Genomic DNA, 20,519 nt, shown 5'->3' with positions numbered 1-20,519 from the left:
TATTTAGCAAAGTAGTTAAAATTTAACATTTATTTATTCTGTTTAATTTCTATTTCTTTTTTCTGTTCCGTTCAAAGGTTTTGGGTCGTTAAGGTTTTTGAAATAAATGGACCAAAACGGTATTATTTTGAAAATACAGTAAGACTACTGCAATTGAAATTATAAAAATTACTACAATTAAAAAATGTAAAATATGTAAAATTAATAAATAAATAAAATGTAATTTATTCCTTTGTTGGAAAAACTGAATTTTCTCCATGCAGTCTTCAGTGTCACGTGATCCTTCAGGAATCATTAAAATATGCTTTATTATTTTGATCAATGCTGAAAACCGTTGTGCTATTAAATGTTTTTAGTTTTTTTTCTGAATAAAAGTACTATTGTTTTTTTTTATATATATATTTTTTTTTTTGACTCCAAAGTTTTGAACTGTACCTAGTGTTCACAAATACATTTCTTAATATTTAAAGTTGTAAAAGTTGACACACTAATACATTAGGAACTAATATGAAATAGAATAAACAATAATACATTTATTAAAAACAATAATATTGTTAGCGCATCTTAATCCCCTGGGCTAAACTTGATCGATTAGTTCATTTTGCTTTGTGCAAACATTTAAATGGACAGAGTGAAAGATCAAAGAAATGATTATCTGACTTTTGCTTGACTTCCTGAACACCCCTCCACTGCCTCTGCTGACTGCTAATCATTTTAATGCTTGCCTTACTGGGTCTGTTTTTCATAACATCATTGTATTTTATATGAGACATTTGGGTCCAAATCTGTCTGATAATTTTAGAGCAAGCCTATCATGAGAACTAGTCTGCAGACTCATAAAAAAACTGCTTTCATTGTTTCAAACCTCTTGTGTTTGCTAAAGGATGTGGCAAATGTGACATCAATCTATTTCTGAAACTGTTGTGTGGTTCCCTATTAGTTTGGATGAATAGAAACTTCATTGGGCTTTCCCAAGGATAAAATCCTTCTCCTTGTCTTTAAATACTGTTGACTGAAGCATGTGAATTATGAATTAGCTCCGATGAAGGGTCCTGGGTTTTAGTTCAAGTTAAGATTGTTTTTTTCATATATACAGCCCGTTGACTTCACATGCAAACAATGGGATTTTATGGCATTTTTCCATAGTCTATTCCTTCATCAGTGTGTTTAAGAGATATTTATTGATTTAACAGAGTCTCAGGATGTTTAACTGGGTGGTGAAGGTCGTGCCACATCCTCCTGACACACAGGAGGATCTGGGGGAGGAGGCGATCACGGCGGTAAATCCACACTTACTGTAAATTACTCAAAGAATAGTTTGAGACCCCAGCCCTAGCAGTTAGCGCACATGTTCTGACATATTGAGTCATGGTGCTTATGTGGGTAATTCAGTTTCGAGCCTAGCATGCAACATTTTCTAATCCTATTCCCACACCTCACTATTCCTGTTTCCTTTCTCTATTATACCTATAAAAGTGTAAAAATGGCCAGATCTAAAATTAATCTGAATGGTTTTGTTCTAACTTCATTAACCATGAGAAAAAAAAAAAAAAAAGAGACATAATAAATGTACTTTAATAAATTAAACCTCCAATTCTTATATCTCCCCGGTTTTTCTCTGAAGAATGGGAAAACATCAAATCGAGGTAAATTTATGCCACTATTACTGATTTAAATGTTTTAACGTGATTAGGTTTAATGTGAAGCACAAGTACTATATAATCAATCAAAATGTAGTTTTGATACTAATGCACAATGAGACTATTTCTCTCTTATTGTCATGCAGATAAGTTCAGTTCATCCAAAACAGGCAGTAAGGAAGACCAGTCATCTCAAACATCAAAAGATAGGTGAGTCTTAACCTATCTATCCCATAAAGTATACAAGAAGACATTCTCCAACTGTCTGCATATGAAACATGCTGAAATCTGTTTATTTCAGTGTTCAGAATGCTATGTTGAACTGGATCTCCAATGGTTTTGCCAGCGCACTGCCTCTGCCCGGGAGTCCACTTCTTACGAGAGCCAACTCTGATGCAAAAGTATTGATTTAGTGTCAACTAAAGTAGTTTGATATTTAATACCATTTAGTGTTGCATATTAATGTGCATTAAAAATAAAAAAATTCTTCGCATGAACTTGTCTCTTAACCATCTTGCGGTCACTTCAGGATGAAGGGTCTGTAGACAGGTAAGGTGATGAACAGTACTCCTATCATGAACATCAGTGCAATTGAAGAATCATTGTCCATCGAGTGTATTTGCAGCACACGCATAGCCTGAGCTCTCTCTGTCTGCCAGGGCTGGAGTTATTGGCTGGATCACACAGGGAATTGGAGAAGTGGTCCCGCAGCCGGATGAGAAATACATACAGGACAAGAGTCCAGAATCTGAAGAAGTCACAGAGGTTAGCAAACTATGTGCAAGACTTGTTAGAATATTAGAAATAACCAAAATAAATATAAATCCAAACTTTAATACATTTATAAAAGCTTAGACAGTGCATATGTTTAAAGATAAATTAATGTTTTAAATTTTATTTTACTTTACTTTATTATTACTAAAATATATATATATATATATGTCTATTTTTAATATTATATTATTATTAATTTGGAAACTATAGTTATTGAATATATAGCTAGAAAAGAAAAAGTCACCAAAACAAACTTTGATTGTTGGCTTGTCTGAAACTATATATGCATATTATTATTATTATTATTATTATTATTATTATTATTATTATTATAAGTAATTAGAGTTATAAATAGTAACTTTATATGATATATTTGAATAACTTCTTTGAAAATTAATAATTTTCAATATTTGTTTTACTTGTTTTCATTGACTTTTTCTATTTACTTAAGGTCAAAAATAATGATTAACTGATTAATATTTATTATATTTAATCATTTAAAATGTCATTAAGGATATATTTAAGAGTGTAAAAAAAGTATAAAATATTTGTTATTATTAATAATAAAAAAATAATATAGCAAATGAAACTTTGTTCACTGAAACTATAAACTTTCATTAAATAGTTAATTAAATTAAACATAGTAACTTTATTTGATACATTTTAAAAGCGTTGAATTCTTGCAAATCAAAATGAATCATTTTCTGCTGTTTCCTTTGTCTTCCTTTCTTTTTCTATTTGCTTCAGGTTTATGAGGCAAAGGACCTCCCAGGTGTGTTATCAGTCAGTTCGAATTAACAAAAACAGTCAAAGCATGAACAGCCAAAGATAAATTAATAAACTCTGTGGTGTGTTCAGTATTCAGAGAGTAAACTATATTTACTCTGTATCTCTTACACCAGATCAAGAGGCTTTACCACATATACCAGTAGTAGAACTGATGTCAGAAGACGAGGCATCTGAAGTGGAACCAACCGCTCAGTTCCCTCCTAAGTGAGTCATTCAGTGAAGCACACAGGTGGAAATGATGACAATGTTAGTTGCAAATTGGGTGCCTTAAGTTTATTAAAAGTGTTTTGCTTAGACAAGCATCACTATTACTAATAATCAAAATCATATACAGGGACATAAAATCACCCTCAGGCCAACCAAGATGAGTTTGTATCTTCATTTGAACAGATTTATAGAAATGTAACATTCTATCACTTGTGGATTATCTGCAGTGAATGGGTGCCGTCAAACAGATGATTAAAAACATTCAAAATTCCACACAACTCCAGTCCATCAATTAAAATCATTTGATGTGAAAGCTGTGTTTTTTGTAAGAAACAAAAGTGATGTAAAGATACATTTCTCCAAATCTCTTACTGTTAAGAAACAAGCTCATCTACAAACCCGATTCCAAAAAAGTTGGTACACTGTACAAATTGTGAGTAAAAAATGAATGGAATAATTTACAAATCTCATAAATTTATATTTTATTCACAATAGAATATAGATAACATATCAAATGTTGAAAGTGAGATATTTTTTGAAATGTCATGCCAAATATTGGCTCATTTTGGATTTCATGAGAGCTACACATTTCAAAAAAGTTGGGACAGGTAGCAATAAGGGGCCAGAAAAGTTAAATGTACATATAAGGAACAGCTGGAGGACCAATTTGCTATTTATCAGGTCAATTGGCAACATGACTGGGTATAAAAAGAGTCTCTCAGACTGGCAGTGTCTCTCAGAAGTCAAGATGGGCAGAGGATCACTGATTCCCCCAATGCTGCGGCGAAAAATAGTGGAGCAATATCAGAAAGGAGTTTCTCAGAGAAAAACTGCAAGGGGTTTGAAGTTATCATCATCTACAGTGCATAATATCATCCAAAGATTCAGAGAATCTGGAACAAACCTGTGCGTAAAGGTCAAGCCCGGAAAACCATACTGGATGCCTGTGATCTTCAGCTCTTAGACTACACTGCATCACATACAGGAATGCTCCTGTAATGGAAATCACAGCATGGGCTCAGGAATACTTCCAGAACAAATTGTCGGTGAACGCAATCCACCGTGCCATTCGCCGTTGTCGGCTAAAACTCAATAGGTCAAAAAAAGAAGCCAAATCTAAACATGATCCATCCGGACTAAAGAGGACAAGGACAAGCCAAGTTGTTATCAGCACTCAGTTCAGAAGCCTGCATCTCTGATGGTATGGGGTTGCATGAGTGCGTGTGGCATGGGCAGCTTACACATCTGGAAAGGCACCATCAATGCTAAAAGGTATATGCAATAAGGTATATTGCAGACTGTTATAAAAAGAAGAGGGGATGCCACACAGTGGTAAACATGGCCTTGGCCCAACTTTTTGGAGATGTGTTGATGCCATGAAATTTAAAATCAACTTATTTTTCCCTTACAATGATATATTTTCTCAGTTTAAACATTTGATATGTCATCTGTGTTGTATTCTGAATAAAATATTGACATTTGAAACTTCAACATCATTACATTCTGTTTTTATTCACAATTTGTTCAGTGTCCCAACTTTTTTGGAATCGAGTTTGTATATCTTGGATGCTCTGAGGATAAGTAAATTTTCCGAAAATGTTAATTTCTGAATGAACTATTCCTTTAAGCCACTGGCATATCTTTAAGAAACACTAATGCTTATTTCAATTTGTAAGCAGTGTAATGAGCTGGATAAAGAGCGGCTTCCAGAACGCTGTTCCGCACCATGTGACCAGATCCCCAAGTTCCACTTCTTCCACGCCAAGGTCATCACAGTGCTCAAACAAAGGTATTGTTCAAATTGTACGATACATAATCTTATGCTACATTTTCAAGCATTGTAACTGTTTAGCTTCATGTTTGGATTGGTTCAGTTTATTCACCTCCTCCAGAGTCAGAAACCAGCGTGACAGAGATCGATTCAAAAACTCCAAGGTGAGTCACGTCAAATTTGATGAACTCTTTTGCAAAACTGGCATGGATGTCCACTTGATGTTCCCTCTTGTTTCCAGTATGATCGGTTGGATTGTTCAGGGTCTGGGTCTTTCAATGCCACAACCAGTGCTTAAAAACAAATAAGGGTGTTTGGTAAGTGAGGTGCAATTAGTTAAAGTTTAATAGACGTTTCTCCAAAATGACTCCTTTTCTTTCCACCAGGAGGATGAGAAGATTGTGCAAAATGGTAAGTAAGATTTTCATCTTTTTACACTGTTTAAACCAGTTTTTAATAAAAAACTCAGTTTTGGAAACTGTAGGATGGTTTCAGTAGAATATGAGAACACAGAAAGATCACTGCATGTGTAACAACTTCACCTATTCTGTGAGGCATCAAAACACAAGTAACTCAGTCCATCTTCTCCTTCTGTTACAGGGGAGAGGACACTGAGAACCCTTTAAACAAAAGGAGAGAGAGTGCAACACAGCAGTACACAGTCACAGACAAACGGACAGTGGAGACAGATGCATTTGAAGAACAGTGACTTTGTAGCTTTCTTGAATGACCAGGCAGCTATGAAAATATCCTGAATGTAATGACTTTCTCTGTACTGTATTACAAATATATATATATATATATATATATATATATATATATATATATATATATATATATATATATATATATATAAATGTATAACTAACCAAAAACAAATATATATTTTTAATAACATTTATGTTTATCTTCAAGTTAGACTCAATTTTGTATGAATAGCTGGCATCTCTCAGATGGGTGTTTGTTGTTGCAGCAGTGATCTTTATAAAGGGACATTTAGATTGGCATGAGTGTACATGTCTTACAACATTGAGATGTAATTATCATTCACTTTACAGCAAGTTTCCCTAATATGTGTTAAAATAAAAACTCAAATGAAAGTGTAGAATGAACACACTATTATAAAAAATAAATAAATAAATAAAAAGTTGTATTGCCTTGACTTATAATTGTGGCTATACTCTGTGACTGCTTTTCAGGCTGCTTTTAAGACATGTACATCACCGTTCAAAAGTTTTGGGTCAGTAAGATTTAAAATATAAAATATATATATATATATATATATATATATATATATATATATTTCAAATAAATCTGTCATGCTCACCAAGGCTGCATATATTTGATCACAAATACAGGAAAAATAGAAATATTGTGAAAACCTATTATAGTTTAAAATAACTGAATTCTATTTGAATATTTAAAGATGTAATTTATTCCTGTGATGCAAAGCTGAATTTTCAGAATCATTACTCTAGTCTTCAGTGTCACATGATCCTTCAGAAATCATTCTGATATGCTAAATTGCTGAAAAAGAAACAAATATTAGTATTATTATTATCAGTGTTAAAAGTAATTATGTGCTGCATAATATTTTCACGGAAACCATGATACTTTTTTTTCTGGATTCATTAATGCATATAAAGTTAAAAAGAACAGCATTTATTAGAAATATAAATCTTTTGTAACAATATAAATGTCTTACTGTTACTTTTTATCAATTTAATGCATCCTTGGTGAATAAATGCATTAATTTCCTTTAAAAAAATCTTACTGACCCCAAATGTTTAATGTTTTTTTGAATACTTTGTATGTTTTGAATTATTGTCATTTATTCTGTATGTATTTGATGTATATAAATACTTTTATATACTTAATGTTATTGTAATATTGTATTAATGCATTTGACTAATAAAGGAAAATACATAATTGCACTCATGTGTAAAGGGTTCCGTTTCTATTGGCATAATAATAATAATAATAATAATAAAATTCCTTTGAAAAACACATGCAGATAACTTTGACTTTTTTTAATCTTACAGATGTTTCTATACACTCAAATGCCAGTGTGGACTGATGTTTGAAATGTTAAAAGTGCAGAAATTATTGAAGCAAAACAGGTATAAATATTGACCTGTATAATAGTTTTGTTTCAAAATACCTCATCACATTAAATTTAAGAGGACAAAAACCAGCGCAGTAATGAATATAAAATATTGTACTCCACAGAATCACATCATTTTTTTTTTTATGTTAAGTTTTAAGACAGTCTTCAAGCATGGTTGTATCTTTAGCAAGGCAGTGTTCTGTCAGCTCCTACAGACCTCATTCTTGAAGAGGTTGACTCTGAAGATGAGGCTCAAGAAAAGGAATCATGTCCAACCGCGAACTCACCGCCAAATTCACAACCTCAGTCCCAACCACAAACACCCTGGTCACCAGAACAAACTCTTCCACTGAGTGCCACCACACCCTCACAAGCACACATAGAACTGGAGGACGCAGAGTCCCAAACTGCACGGTGGACACCTATGATTGAGAGCATCAGGAGAGAGGCAGAGGACACCGCTATATTAATTATGGACGAACGGTAATAACACTCTCGTATTTGGAGAGTATCAGTGGCAGCTTGAAGTATTTAAAGTAACAGACTTAAAGGAAGCGTTCACCTAGAAATGAAAATTTGCTGAAAGTTTACTCACCCTCAAGCCATCCAAGATTTACAAAAGTGTATTTCTTAATCAGAACAGATTTGGTGAAATTTTGCATTACATCACTTGTTCACCAGTGAATCCTCTGCAGTGAATGGGTGCCGTCAGAATGAGGGTCCAAACAGCTGATAAAAACATCACACAATAAAACACAAACCATCAGTTAATGTCTTGTGAAACAAAAAGCTGCCTGTTTGTAAGAAATTCCATCATCAAGGCATTTTTTACTTTAAACCATTGCCTTCAGCTAAAATATGAGTCCTCTATCCATAATATTGCTTACGCCAGTAAAAAAAAAGTTATCTCATCTGAATCAGGAGTGAAATATGCACAGATCAAGCACCGTTTGCAAGCAAAAACTGTTTTAAACAAATAAATAATAAGTGGATTACGATGTTAGAGGATAACATATTTTGGACTTCTATTTTGGTCAGAAGCGATTTAAAATCTAATACATCTTTATGATGGATTTGTTTTTACAAACACACAGCTTTTCTCTTCATAAGACGTTAATTGATGGACTGGAGTCGTGTGGATTATTGTGATGTTTTTATTAGCTCTTTGGACTGTGATTCTGACGGCACCCATTCACTGCATAGGATCCACTGGTGAACAAATGATGTAATGATGAATTTGTCAAAATCTGTTCTGATTAAGAAACAAACTTACTGACATATTGGATGGCCTGAGGTTGAGTACATTTTGGGGTTGAACTAATCCTTAAAGAGTGAAAACCAGACTTATCTGTGTGTGTTGCTGTTCTCTGCTGTAGGTTGATACATGAGCGTCTGGCGAGGGCCTGAATGGCAGAAGAGGTGGCACGTCAGACAGCAGAGATGGCTGTCAGAGAGTTGGCACATGCACGGTTTGGCATTCAAACCATAGCAGAAGAGCCAGAAGATGCTGATCAAGAGTAATTCATGCACACAAACAAAAAATCAATAAATTTATATACTGTTTATGCATATATTTAGAAAAAATATATATGTTAAAAACAGTGTTTGCTTCTGAATATTTTTGTGGAAATCATGATACACTACCATTCAAAGATATGGGTATGTAATATTCAAAACATTTATAAATTTTATTCATGTTACAAAATATTTAAAATAAGTGCTGTTCTTTTCAACTTTCTAATCATCAAAAAAAGTATCATGTTGTTCACAAAAATATTAAGCAGCACAACTGTTTTCAACATTGAAAGCTGATGGGTTTTCAGTGAACAATTCTTGAAATTTCCCCATTTGTCCCCCTAATACTAAATATTTGATAACATCCTTAATACAATACCAAAACCTTAATAACTTTAATATTTCTGTGTCACAGATTACAAGTGCTGCAGGAAGAGGAAAGTGATGTAGAAGTCATATGGAATTAAATTGCAGAGTAAGACATATGAAGAATTATAATAAACATGATAGTTGATGAACAAGTAAATCAGGAATAACAAGCATATTTGTTAGTTCATGCTGGGAAGACTAACATCATAATTTCTTTAAAAAAAAAAAAAAAAAAAAAAAAAAAAATATATATATATATATATATATATTATTATTATTATTTTATTTCTTTTTATGATTTCCTTGTAGAAAACATGTTTTAGTGCTTTAGTCTTTGTTTGCAAAACAAAATGAATTTAAGTAGGGTTTCTGTATTTTTAGATCTGTGTTTTTTAAAATAATTCCACGCATAAACAGCTCATGCATTTCCGGCGCACTGCTTAAAGATTATGTCGTGTCCTAGCAACCGCATCGCATCCCATAGAGGCACGCGATGACCCCTCTGCTGTTGCTATAGTTACTAATCGCGCCTCTGATGCTTGTATTCTGCGTCGTCTCAAGTAAAGAATGGCGCAGTTTCTTCATTTTTATCTTTCTAGTTAATCGCGTCAACATATCATAAAACTTCTATCGCGTTAATGTATAAACAAACGGCACAAAAATATATGGATATGGACACTGCATCACCTGATGCGCTCAGAAACCGCGTCTGATTTCAGAGTATGTTCGTTATAATAACAGGATTATGACGCAGTTACGTATATATAAAACGTATTGTTTTATAATATTTTGGAAATGTTTAAACTTAACAAGAAAATTGAGATTTTTGGAAATCAATACAGGCACATCTCAGCCTAACTGAGGTTATGTAGGTTTATACATAGCAGAGACAGATGTGTTAGTTGCTTATTAATGTGATTAGCCTGTTGTTTATATAATAGCGGATGTCTGCCATCATGTCTTGTGTTTCCACAGGTGTCAAGCACATTTAGTTAAGGAGTTTGTTCCAGAAAGACGAGGCAGAGGCTATAGACACTGCGGTGACAGTTGAAACCCCAGTGGAGGAGTTTAAGTCCTCTTCATCTCTACAGGAAGAACCAGAGCCTAAATCTGAATCTGAACCTGAGCCTGAGGAGCTTCATGAGAAGGAGGATCCCAGGAACTCCAGTGAACCTGAAGAAGAACCTGAGCCGATCACCCAGCAACCTCAGTCCATTACCAGCACCTCTTTTTCACGAACTGATTCACCGGTAATTCATGTCTACACTCCATCTAACTTAAATTTAAAATTAAATTTATGCATTTAGCAGATGCTTTTATCCAAAGCGACTTACAGTGCATTCAGGCTATCAATTTTTACCTATCATGTGTTCCCGGGGAATCGAACCCCCAACCTTGCGCTTGATAAGCACAATGATCTACCACTTGAGTTGCTCTGACTAGGAATTCTTGTTAGTCCTACAGCTTTATCTCTCTTAGATTGTTTTACTTTTGTGACTTTTTCCATACAAATTATTCAGTGTGTACACCAAGTACATAAATCTCCCTCTGGAGTTGCACTGTCATTGCACTGTAGTTCATGTTAACTATGGACATTTCCCCCCAACTTCTGACAACCAGAAAGTGTAATGTGTATATATATTATAATTAATAAAAAACAGCCTATAAAATCATAAATTCATACTTTTTAGTCCTGTGTCTGTGAAAATGTTGGCAGGGAAAGTAGAAAACTGAACTGATAGCCCAACTGGGTAAGCAGAAAAAAATCTGTACCATTGAGTTCTGGCATTTCTATAGATTTATTATTTTGTTAACCCAACGAATTTATTTGTTGAATATTTTTGCTTGAAAAGTGTTCTTGTGTTATATTTCTTTAAAATAACTGTCACATGGTTTGATATTTTATTTAATTCAATACATTTTGGGTCCACTGTAATTGGCATTTCCAGATATTATTCTCAGAATTTTCTGTATAACAGAGCATCAAATATTGGATGCCTTTCATGTAACATAGAATAATATTATTGACAATATGCTGCTGTCCCCACAGTCCCTTCCAGATGTGATGTTCTGAAGAGATGTTTCATGCGTGTACCATATGCGCCACAGTCCCTTGACAACTTCAACCAGTTCTTAAAAGACATCGATGTCACTTTGCCCAGAGTGCCTTCCATGCCCAATCCGCCTCCTGCTCTCTCTCAAATCACCCAACAGCTGCCGTCGCTTCCTTCTCAACTGGCACAGCTCCCTCAACGAATTTCCCAGCGATTCTCCAAAATCACCCCACAATTCCCAAACCAGACGCTTTTCAGTGCTCCTCATTTTCCCAGCTTCCCCCGTGCAGTTATCCAGCCTCCCACAACAGCTGTCCAAAATTCCACAACAAATATCCAACCTCCCGCAAAAGGTATCCATTTTTCCACAAAGGCTGACCAGCATTCCACGGTTTTCCATCCTTCCACAACAGGTCTCCAACATTCCGCAACAACTCTCCAGCGTTCCACAAAAAATATCCAGCATCCCACAAAAGATAGCCAGCATTCCATAGAAGATCTCCAGCATTCCACAGTGTGCCCAGGAGTGATATTCTAACATTAAGAGCCATCTCAACAAACTTAAGCCGGAACAGGATGGCCAAGGAGCAATCGCAGGAGACTAGGGATTTGGAGTTGAACCGTCTTGTTCACCAGTCCCCACTCCATTCCCCTTGTACCCCTTCACCCTCTTCCCCAAGCTCTGTCCTAGACCTGCCCAATGTGCCCTCTTACCCCCGTCTTCCACCCATCACCCCTTCCAAGCAGTTGTCAGGCGTCTCCAACCCTGTCTTCCACATTGAGGATGACCCCACCTCTGCTAGACCCTCAGGTGATCCACATTGTTGCCTTTTTTGTTAGACTAATCTGTGCTATGTTTTGCTTATGCCTTGATGCCAAATGTGAGTTAGGGAAAACTAGGTTGTGTGTGCCTGTAGTGACCAAAGTGACCTCTTTATATTCCAACCACTGACCTCAAGCTCTAAGGTCCATTTTACATTAAGGTAAGTTAAAAAGAGGATGCTACTGAAGGTGCCAGTGTCAAGGTTTCTTGTATGTTTCTTTATTGAGCATCGTCTAATCTCCAGTGAGCTCCAGACTGAGGGTGCACCCAGCCGTGAATGTGGAAGATGTCGACTCCGACCGAGGCAAAATAAGAAGATCTCATCCCATACCACCAATAATAAACCCACAGGACCCCAACCTCAAAACCCTCACTGTCCCTGGTGCCCGTAAAGCTAATCGGACAAGGTAAATCTGCCTTGTTTCATTAAACAATGAATGTAGGAAACCATTGTTACATTAACAAAAAAAGAAAAAAGTAATGTGTGAAGCACAGCTCACACTGAAGTCACTTTCAAATCAAGTAGCTTTCGGTTTATCAATGTGGTGAATTCATATGACCAAATTTCGAACGATGGTAAATGTAACCACACTTGAAGTGTAAATATTTAGGACATTTGTACTGCACTGAACATGTGCTTACATGAAGTCCTTCAGTTCTGAGTTTCTGATGCGAACGCTAGTCTGTGTTATAGAAACTTCCACTTAATGTGTGGTTTTAGTGTCTGAGGGAAACTATTAAAGTCACAAGTGCTTTACTCATTAGATGTTATCAATGTTCCTAAAAATATGCAAATCATAATGTTAATCCAGGGATTGCAAATGTAGAGTGGGAAAATCTGGAAACCTGACTACTCAGCATCATGAAGTGCAGAATTAGCAGAAACATTGAATAAAGAAAGTTAACTGTGAAAAGCCCAACTGGTACACAAATATTGATTTGAGTTTTGTTTCTTTTCTGTTCTGTTGTCTGTACACACAATCTCATGCACTCACGCACATACTTACACATATTGCACATACATTTTGCACTGGATGAAGAGAGAGAAAACCACAGACAGTTTGGACCAAGATGTAAGATGCTTTAAATAAGTCTGTCAAAATAATCCACTCCATATTCTCCACTTCATTTTGTGCATTTGTGTGCAAGACTTTCTCATTACCTTATCATATACAAGATTTTTTTTTCCAGTGCATTTAATGTAACTTGTCCAATTAAACTTGTAGAGCCCCATCATAACTTGTCATCTTGTGCTCTTCTTACAGCAAGAGACTTTACTCACAAGATGATGAGGAAAAGGAGAAGTTAGAAACTGCAGTCCAAGTCTTGCGAAACCAGAGTACCATCTCAAGTGCAGATGATGGGTAACTAATAAATACTAAATACTCTTTTAGAATGTGAAATTAACATGAATGCATGGAATTGAAATATTCTATATTTATACAATGTGGCACAAAACAAATTACAGATAGAGGCAAGTTGGGCACATTATAGATATAAGCTAAACATAGTATAATGTGCTTTTAGAATACCAAGAGCAAATTTTTTTTTTATTTCAATTTAAATTATGCATTTAGCATACACTTTTCTCCAAAGCGACTTACATTGCATTCAGAATAACAATTTTCTCTTAACATGTGTGTATATATATATATATATATATATATATATATATATATATATATATATATATATATGGGATTTTGTTTTTTTAATTTATTTATTTTGGTGGTAAATGCTGTAATATCTTCTGTCTTCAGGCTAAATCAACGAGCATCCTCTTCAGCCAGCCAAACTGGTACTGTAGTAAATGAGAGGTTACAGGAGCTGGTCAAGCTGTTCAAAGAGAGAACAGAGCGAGTTAAAGAGAAGCTGACTGATCCAGATAACTCTGATGATGAAACACCACCCGACTGTGAGTTACCAAGTGGCATTTAGTTTAAAGAACATCAGCAGATGCACACTTTTCTAGCAAATTGTTTCTCATTATTGAGTTTGTTTACAAAACAGTACATTTAAAGTTCTTAAGACAAAAGTTACAGATTTTAGACAATGGCTGTGAAAAATTACTTGAACTTAGTTCATAGTTAATATGGGACTAGTTGATTTAAAAAAAAAATGTTGAGAAATGTTTGACTTTATTGCATAGTGAAAAGCGCTATACAAAAGAAAATATGGTTAATGTGGTCTTTTATGAACAGCCCCAGCTAAGCAAGCTCCAGCTCCTCCTCCTGAACCTCCTGCAGAGCAGACAACAGAGCAGGAGGAATCTGAAGCCCCTGGTGAGAAAGAAGAGGAGAAAACAAAGCTCCTGTGGTGTAAAGTGAAACCTCAATCCAGGACTAGTCGGCTTCTGCAGTACCGTTTTCCATCCAGTATCGACCCCTTCACTAGTGAGCACTCCTCCCATCTCCTGCTCTCCTCTATTCTCTTTGTAATCCTGAAGATTTGCCTATAATTTTCTACATTTTAGCTGTCTTGGCATTCCACACTTAAACATTAATCCCATAAATCCCATAAATCTCAAGCCCTTTCTCTCCTGAACTTCACATCCTTTCTTATTATTATTTTAAGCCTTTGATATCTAGGCGTTAGGTTCATAAATTATAAAAGAAAAGAAAAAAACAAATGCTTTTGTATAAAGGGATATTTTTGGTGTACATTGGTGATTTAATTAAATTTATTTAATGATCATAATATTTGTTAATTCATTAATAATAATATAAGAAAAAAATTAACAAACATTGCAACTCCAAAAATTTGTTTGGTTTAAAATAAACATTTTGGTGCACCACAATAATTATTTTTCATAAACCATCTGAGTAACATAAACACTGAAATCTTCCATTGCTCTGTATTCTCTGTAGATCTGATCTACGTACTTTGGCTGTTTTGCGTGTCTTTGGCGTTTAACTGGAACGCGTGGATGATTCCTGTGCGTTGGGCATTTCCATATCAAACACCAGATAACATCCATGTGTGGCTGTTGATTGATTACTTATGTGATGCCATCTATATACTGGACATCCTGACCTTTCAACCCAGACTGCAGTTTGTGCTTCATGGAGACATTGTGGTAAATATAGGCAAGGGCAAAATATTAGAATATGTAAACTAAATGTTTTGTTTTACCCCGGTGTTTTAAAAATATGTTTTTAGACCAGCAAGAAAGAGATGAGAAATAATTACATCAAAGCTGTACGATTCAAGGTAAGGAGACATTTATGCTATTTACCGTTAAATTAAATACAAAGTTTTGGACTTTTCTAGACTGAATAAATTTGAAGCTGCCGGACACATTCTGTAGTCTAAGGGTCTCATTTCCTGTGTCGCAGCTGGATGTGGTCAGTCTGCTTCCTCTGGAGCTTTTTTACTTCAAAACAGGGATTAATCCACTTCTCCGCTTGCCCAGGATCCTGAAGGCAAGCTTCTACTCTGACCTTAGAACTGGGCTTTATAAAGATCAGTCAATGATGAATTTTGTTAATTCTTTAATGTCTCCTTTCTTTTTGCAGTTTATGTCTTTCTTTGAGTTTAACAAGCGTCTGGAATCTATACTGACCAACGCTTACGTTTACAGGTTAGCTGTTTGCTTCAATAAACCTGTGTATTGGGTATTTATTTAATAGTTTATTTGAAGTGTTTATGCTTGTTCATTTTCTGTCATTTCATTTATCAGAGTTATTCGAACCACCACCTACCTACTTTATGCTGTCCACTGCAATGCCTGTCTGTACTACTGGGGCTCTTCATTTGAAGGTCTGGGTTTCTCAGAATGGACCTATGATGGGAAAGGCAATAAGTATGTGAATCAGTTCTGTTATTAGCTTTCATTTACATCAAATCCAGGTTTTTACACCAAAACAGTTTACATGTTTTTGCTGCTATAGGAATTATATATTTAAATGACCTCTGTTATGATTGGCAAAGATTGACACACCAATACAATGTTGTTTATCATAGTTGTGTGCATATGCTAATGTAATTGTTAATGAAATTGATGTCATAATCATGGTGATAAAAAAAGGATAAATAAATTTAAATACTATTTCTCCCATGATGTGACCCCTTTTAAATTTAATCTTTAAACATAATATTTTCAAATGTCATTTTTTTTCAGTTTTTAGTTTATGTTTAGATTTTATATCATATTTATCTGATCACTTTGTGTCCGTTTCAGTTATTTTCGCTGCTACTACTTTGCTGTGAAGACTTTGCTTACCATTGGTGGCCTGCCAGAACCCACAACACTTTTTGAGATTGTGTTTCAGCTCATCAATTACTTTATTGGAGTGTTTGTGTTCTCCATCATGATTGGTCAGGTAAGGCCATTATCATGGTGTGAAAGGCATTAACTGATTGGTTTTCTGTACCATTTAAAGAGGTAGTTCACCCAAAAATGAAAATTCTGTCACTATTTGCTTACCCTCGTGACTTCTCAAACCCGTAAGACCTTTAATCATCTTCGTTCATCAAATTCATCCAACAATTCTTCTCTTCCCTGTCAGTGTCCACCGCCATTCGCGAGAGTACCACGACACGTGTGTGGTGCTGCTGATGCAGGAGTCAACATTCTGACATTGAACCCAGATGTGCTGCTCCTTGTTTACAAGCAGAGGAATGCACTCACATTCATCATGATACTCTTGTTAATGGCAGCAGACATTGACAGGAAAGAGAAAAATTGTTGAATAATTGAATAAAGTCTTTATATTTGTCTTCTTTGTGCACAAAAAATATTCCCATAGGTTCATAAAATTAGGGTTGAAACACTGGTGTCACATGGACAATTTTAATGATGTCCTTTCTATTCCTTAAACTTTAAGTTACTTAGCTGTCTATGGAGGGTCAGAAAGCTCTCGGATTTCATCAAAAATATCTTAATTTCTGTTCCAAAGATGAATGGCGGTCTTATGGGTTTGAAACAACATGAGGGACAGTAATTAATGACAGAATTTAGATTTTTGGGGGAACTATCTCTTTAATATCATTGATCGAGGCTTGCGTTGTCAGATGAGAGATGTTGTTGGTGCAGCGACTGCGGCTCAGACAAACTATCGTGCCTGTGTGGATAACACAGTGAAGTACATGGCTTCCTACCGCATCCCTAAAGATGTGCAGAACAGAGTGAAAACCTGGTACAGCTACACCTGGCAGTCCCAAGGCATGCTGGGTAAGACTGTAAAACACACATCACTGCCAAAATGCATTAAAGATATTCATCCATAATGGCCATTCGTTAACTTAAGATAACAATGGACAATGTGTGGTTTAATGCAGATGAACAAGAACTACTGGATCAACTACCTGACAAGATGAGGCTGGATATAGCAGTGGACGTCAGCTACAACATTATTAGTAAAGTGCCACTCTTCCAGGCAAGTGCTAAGACTTCAAATTCTGTGTAAATATATATATGTATGTATGTATGTATGTATGTATAATGTAAATTATATTTTAGAAGAAATATAAAAATTAGAAGAACAAATAAACAATTGGATGGATGAATAGATAGGCCTTTTTTTTACAATTGAAAGTGTCTTAGGTTATCCACTTTTTTTTCTTTTTTTTTCATTCTTTAACCTGCCTTGGCTTTTTTGCTGTATTCCTTATCTGCATCTCTTTTTCCCTGCATCATTGTGTCTTTCTCAGGGCTGTGATAGACAGATGATCTTTGACATGCTGAAGAGTCTCAAATCAGTGGTGTACCTTCCAGGAGACTATGTCTGCAAGAAGGCAAGGAGCACAAAGATGTTTAGCCTGCATAACAGACATTCAGATGTACTTGTGTTTGTGCAGACAAATCACTTATAATTAAATATAACTAATTACTATAGCAGTAATGGTAGAGATATACATTTCTCATGTAAACATATTTATATATATATATATATATATATATATATTATATATATAGGATGAAGTGGGCCGTGAGATGTACATCATAAAGGCAGGGGAAGTCCAGGTAGTCGGTGGCCCTGATGGAAAGACAGTTTTTGTGACCCTGAAAGCAGGAGCTGTGTTTGGAGAGGTCAGGTAAGGGCTGTTATTTTTAGTTTTTGTCAAATTTGCTATTATTTGCTCTTAAATTTATTTTTCTCCAATAAAGCTTGCTTGCTGTGGGCGGAGGAAACCGGCGGACAGCTAATGTCGTAGCATGTGGTTTTGCTAACCTTCTAATCTTGACCAAAAGGGACCTGAATGAAATCATGGTGCACTATCCACAGTCCCAGAAACTGCTGTGCAAGAAAGCAAGGTGAGTGCAACTGCTGGAAGGAAAATAACAAGCCACAAAGCATTTCCCATTTTTCCTTTCATTTTCCTCTATGATGATTTAATGATATTTCACTAGATAATTTCCAGCCCTAGCTTTTGTTCAAATAGTATGTAACCTGCTGTTTGCCCTTAAGGAAAATGTTGATGAAGGATAAAAAGCCTGCTGAGAAGAAAGAGGAAGAAAAGGAGCCCATCCCGATCATTCCTCCTCCTGCCGAGACGCCCAAACTGTTAAAAGCAGCGCTAGAGCTGACAGAGAAATCCGGAATTGAAGGGACATGGTCCAAACTTAAGGGTAGGACCAACAGATCGAGTGTCTCCTCGCAGGTACATATGAATTTGACCCTCCCAAAAAATAATTTAAATTTAATTAATATAATAATTTAGAAGAAAAAAGTATATGCAATAATTACATGTGTGTTAATACAATATATGTAAAATATATATTTTATAATTTATATATACATATATAATTATACATATTAGATAGACAAAAAATATAATAATATATTTAATTTATGTAGCACTCCTTCTCTTCTTCTGCGGCACCTGACTCACCAGTCCATGAACCGCACTCAGATCAAGACGCAGATACTCTGTCTCAGATATCAGACAGCTCACTACAGATCCCCACGACCCCCACCAGCGCTGGAGACGGGAATGTATTTGCTGAAGAGGGTTCGGTGGAGGAGGAAACTAAATAGCAAAGAAGGAATCTAGTGGCAAATAAAGCAGCCATGAAATAACCCAGACATCTGAGACCATCAAAATAATTTGCAGGATACTATTGTGCTCAGTGTTTTGCTTCTGAAACGGGTCATGAGGTCAGGTACAGTCAGTGAACTCAGGAATGCACAAAACTGTCTTCTCGTTTAGTTTTCTCATTCATAATATATACTAATGATACAATAATAAGCAGAATATAACTTCTGATACATCAATAAGCTAACATACTAGCATAAACCATGAGGTCGACCCAGGATGTCCGGTTGCTTTTAGCTTTGGTCTTTGGTTTGATAAGTGCCTTAATAAACCCTAAACTTTGCACTGTACACACCCTCAGTGCTCACTGCTATATGACCGCATATATTTTTAGCATTATGTAGCATTTATTGCCAGTTTTATGCCAGTGTCCTGAGGATTCACTTAATAACACAATGATTTTCAGCTGTTTGGCCTGTTTGAAGCAGAGTAGGTCTAAACTTAAGATGTTATATTAATATGATATGCACAAATACTTTGTAACATTTTCTGTGAATAAACTGCATCTTTTGGAATTATTGTTATTCCTTCAGGTTGGTTAGTTTCTCTGTGCAACATCTGTCTGCTGTGCTGAAGACAATGGTTTCAAAATGTGAAATACAAGTGATTTTATTCTTTTGTTCATGATGTCCAGATGTAGCGGAAAAAGCTTTTTTTGTTGTCGTTTTTTTTTTCACAATGTGGAAAGATTTCGCCGACATTAACGAAACAAAATCAAATAGTTAACAGCTTTTCAGAACCAAGAATAGATGGGCAGAAGGTTTGTAAATTTAAATTGCCTTTTTTATGTAAACTCTCTTTGATTAGTTGTTTTTAATCGTTTTCTTGTTTTTATAGCTTCCTTGATACAGAAGTGTGCATCAAAGACTGGGAATTTAGTTGTTCTTATTGGACAATCACATGTAAATGGCATATATACTTTTGAGCTAGCAGCTAGACATGGCATTTTGTACAAGCTTTATGAGTATGTGAAAATGTTAATTGCTGATACTGTTAATTATTTATGTTATATTGCTGTTGCAGAATGTTAAATATGTGTTTAGTTCATTCTTAGTAGCTGAAATGTTTTATGGGCTGAGAGACTCAACTGTAAATAATTCAGATAACTGTAAATAATAATAGTACTCCAAGTCAATGTTGAGTGAGTTGAAATGACTTGGCTAGCGTGAAATTGTGTCACAGAATTAAAATAAACGATTGTATGTCTGTCTGTTTATTCATCTTTGATGCCCTGCTGTTCAATGCCTTTTTTCTCCCTTTTTTATTGCAGAACAAGAATTCTTACATGTAATATAAATTAATCTTTTTTTTTTTTATTTAACTCATTACTTTACCATAAAAATATATCAAAACTAGTTAACCGAGTTTTCAATATAGTCCAATTTGTGAATGAATCATTCAGACGACTTCTGGGAACAGGTCGAATTGACTC

General features: G+C 35.2%; 1 protein-coding gene across 1 annotated transcript; it reads left to right on the top strand.

Annotated features, from left to right (window-relative positions):
- Positions 1-1,172: 1,172 nt before the first annotated feature.
- Positions 1,173-20,303, top strand: LOC127946889 (cyclic nucleotide-gated cation channel beta-1). Its single transcript, XM_052543711.1, has 30 exons — positions 1,173-1,280; positions 1,625-1,646; positions 1,787-1,850; positions 1,942-2,041; positions 2,170-2,189; positions 2,300-2,405; positions 3,162-3,186; positions 3,317-3,407; positions 5,090-5,486; positions 7,476-7,771; positions 10,264-10,422; positions 11,907-12,037; positions 12,294-12,456; positions 13,090-13,122; positions 13,315-13,413; positions 13,810-13,964; positions 14,251-14,442; positions 14,917-15,125; positions 15,209-15,259; positions 15,385-15,471; positions 15,565-15,629; positions 15,729-15,851; positions 16,230-16,371; positions 17,063-17,222; positions 17,330-17,427; positions 17,702-17,785; positions 17,967-18,085; positions 18,159-18,305; positions 18,460-18,652; positions 18,850-20,303. Exons 1-30 carry the CDS (start codon positions 1,203-1,205, stop codon positions 19,027-19,029), a joined length of 3,789 nt encoding a protein of 1,262 aa, XP_052399671.1. The 5' UTR covers positions 1,173-1,202; the 3' UTR covers positions 19,030-20,303.
- Positions 20,304-20,519: the final 216 nt, after the last annotated feature.

The sequence above is a fragment of the Carassius gibelio genome, chromosome A25, assembly GCF_023724105.1.
Source record: "Carassius gibelio isolate Cgi1373 ecotype wild population from Czech Republic chromosome A25, carGib1.2-hapl.c, whole genome shotgun sequence".
In the NCBI taxonomy this organism is placed as follows: Eukaryota; Metazoa; Chordata; class Actinopteri; order Cypriniformes; family Cyprinidae; genus Carassius; species Carassius gibelio.
The sequence above is the reverse complement of the archived record's forward strand: the minus strand, read 5'-3'. Positions and strand labels throughout refer to the sequence as shown.

Coding starts and splice junctions, on each gene's coding strand:
- LOC127946889 (XM_052543711.1), top strand. CDS start 1,203: ATGTTTAACTGGGTGGTGAAGGTCGTGCCACATCCTCCTGACACACAG. Junction 12,038..12,293: donor CACCTCTGCTAGACCCTCAG/GTGATCCACATT, acceptor TCTAATCTCCAG/TGAGCTCCAGACTGAGGGTG. Junction 17,428..17,701: donor GTAAAGTGCCACTCTTCCAG/GCAAGTGCTAAG, acceptor TGTCTTTCTCAG/GGCTGTGATAGACAGATGAT.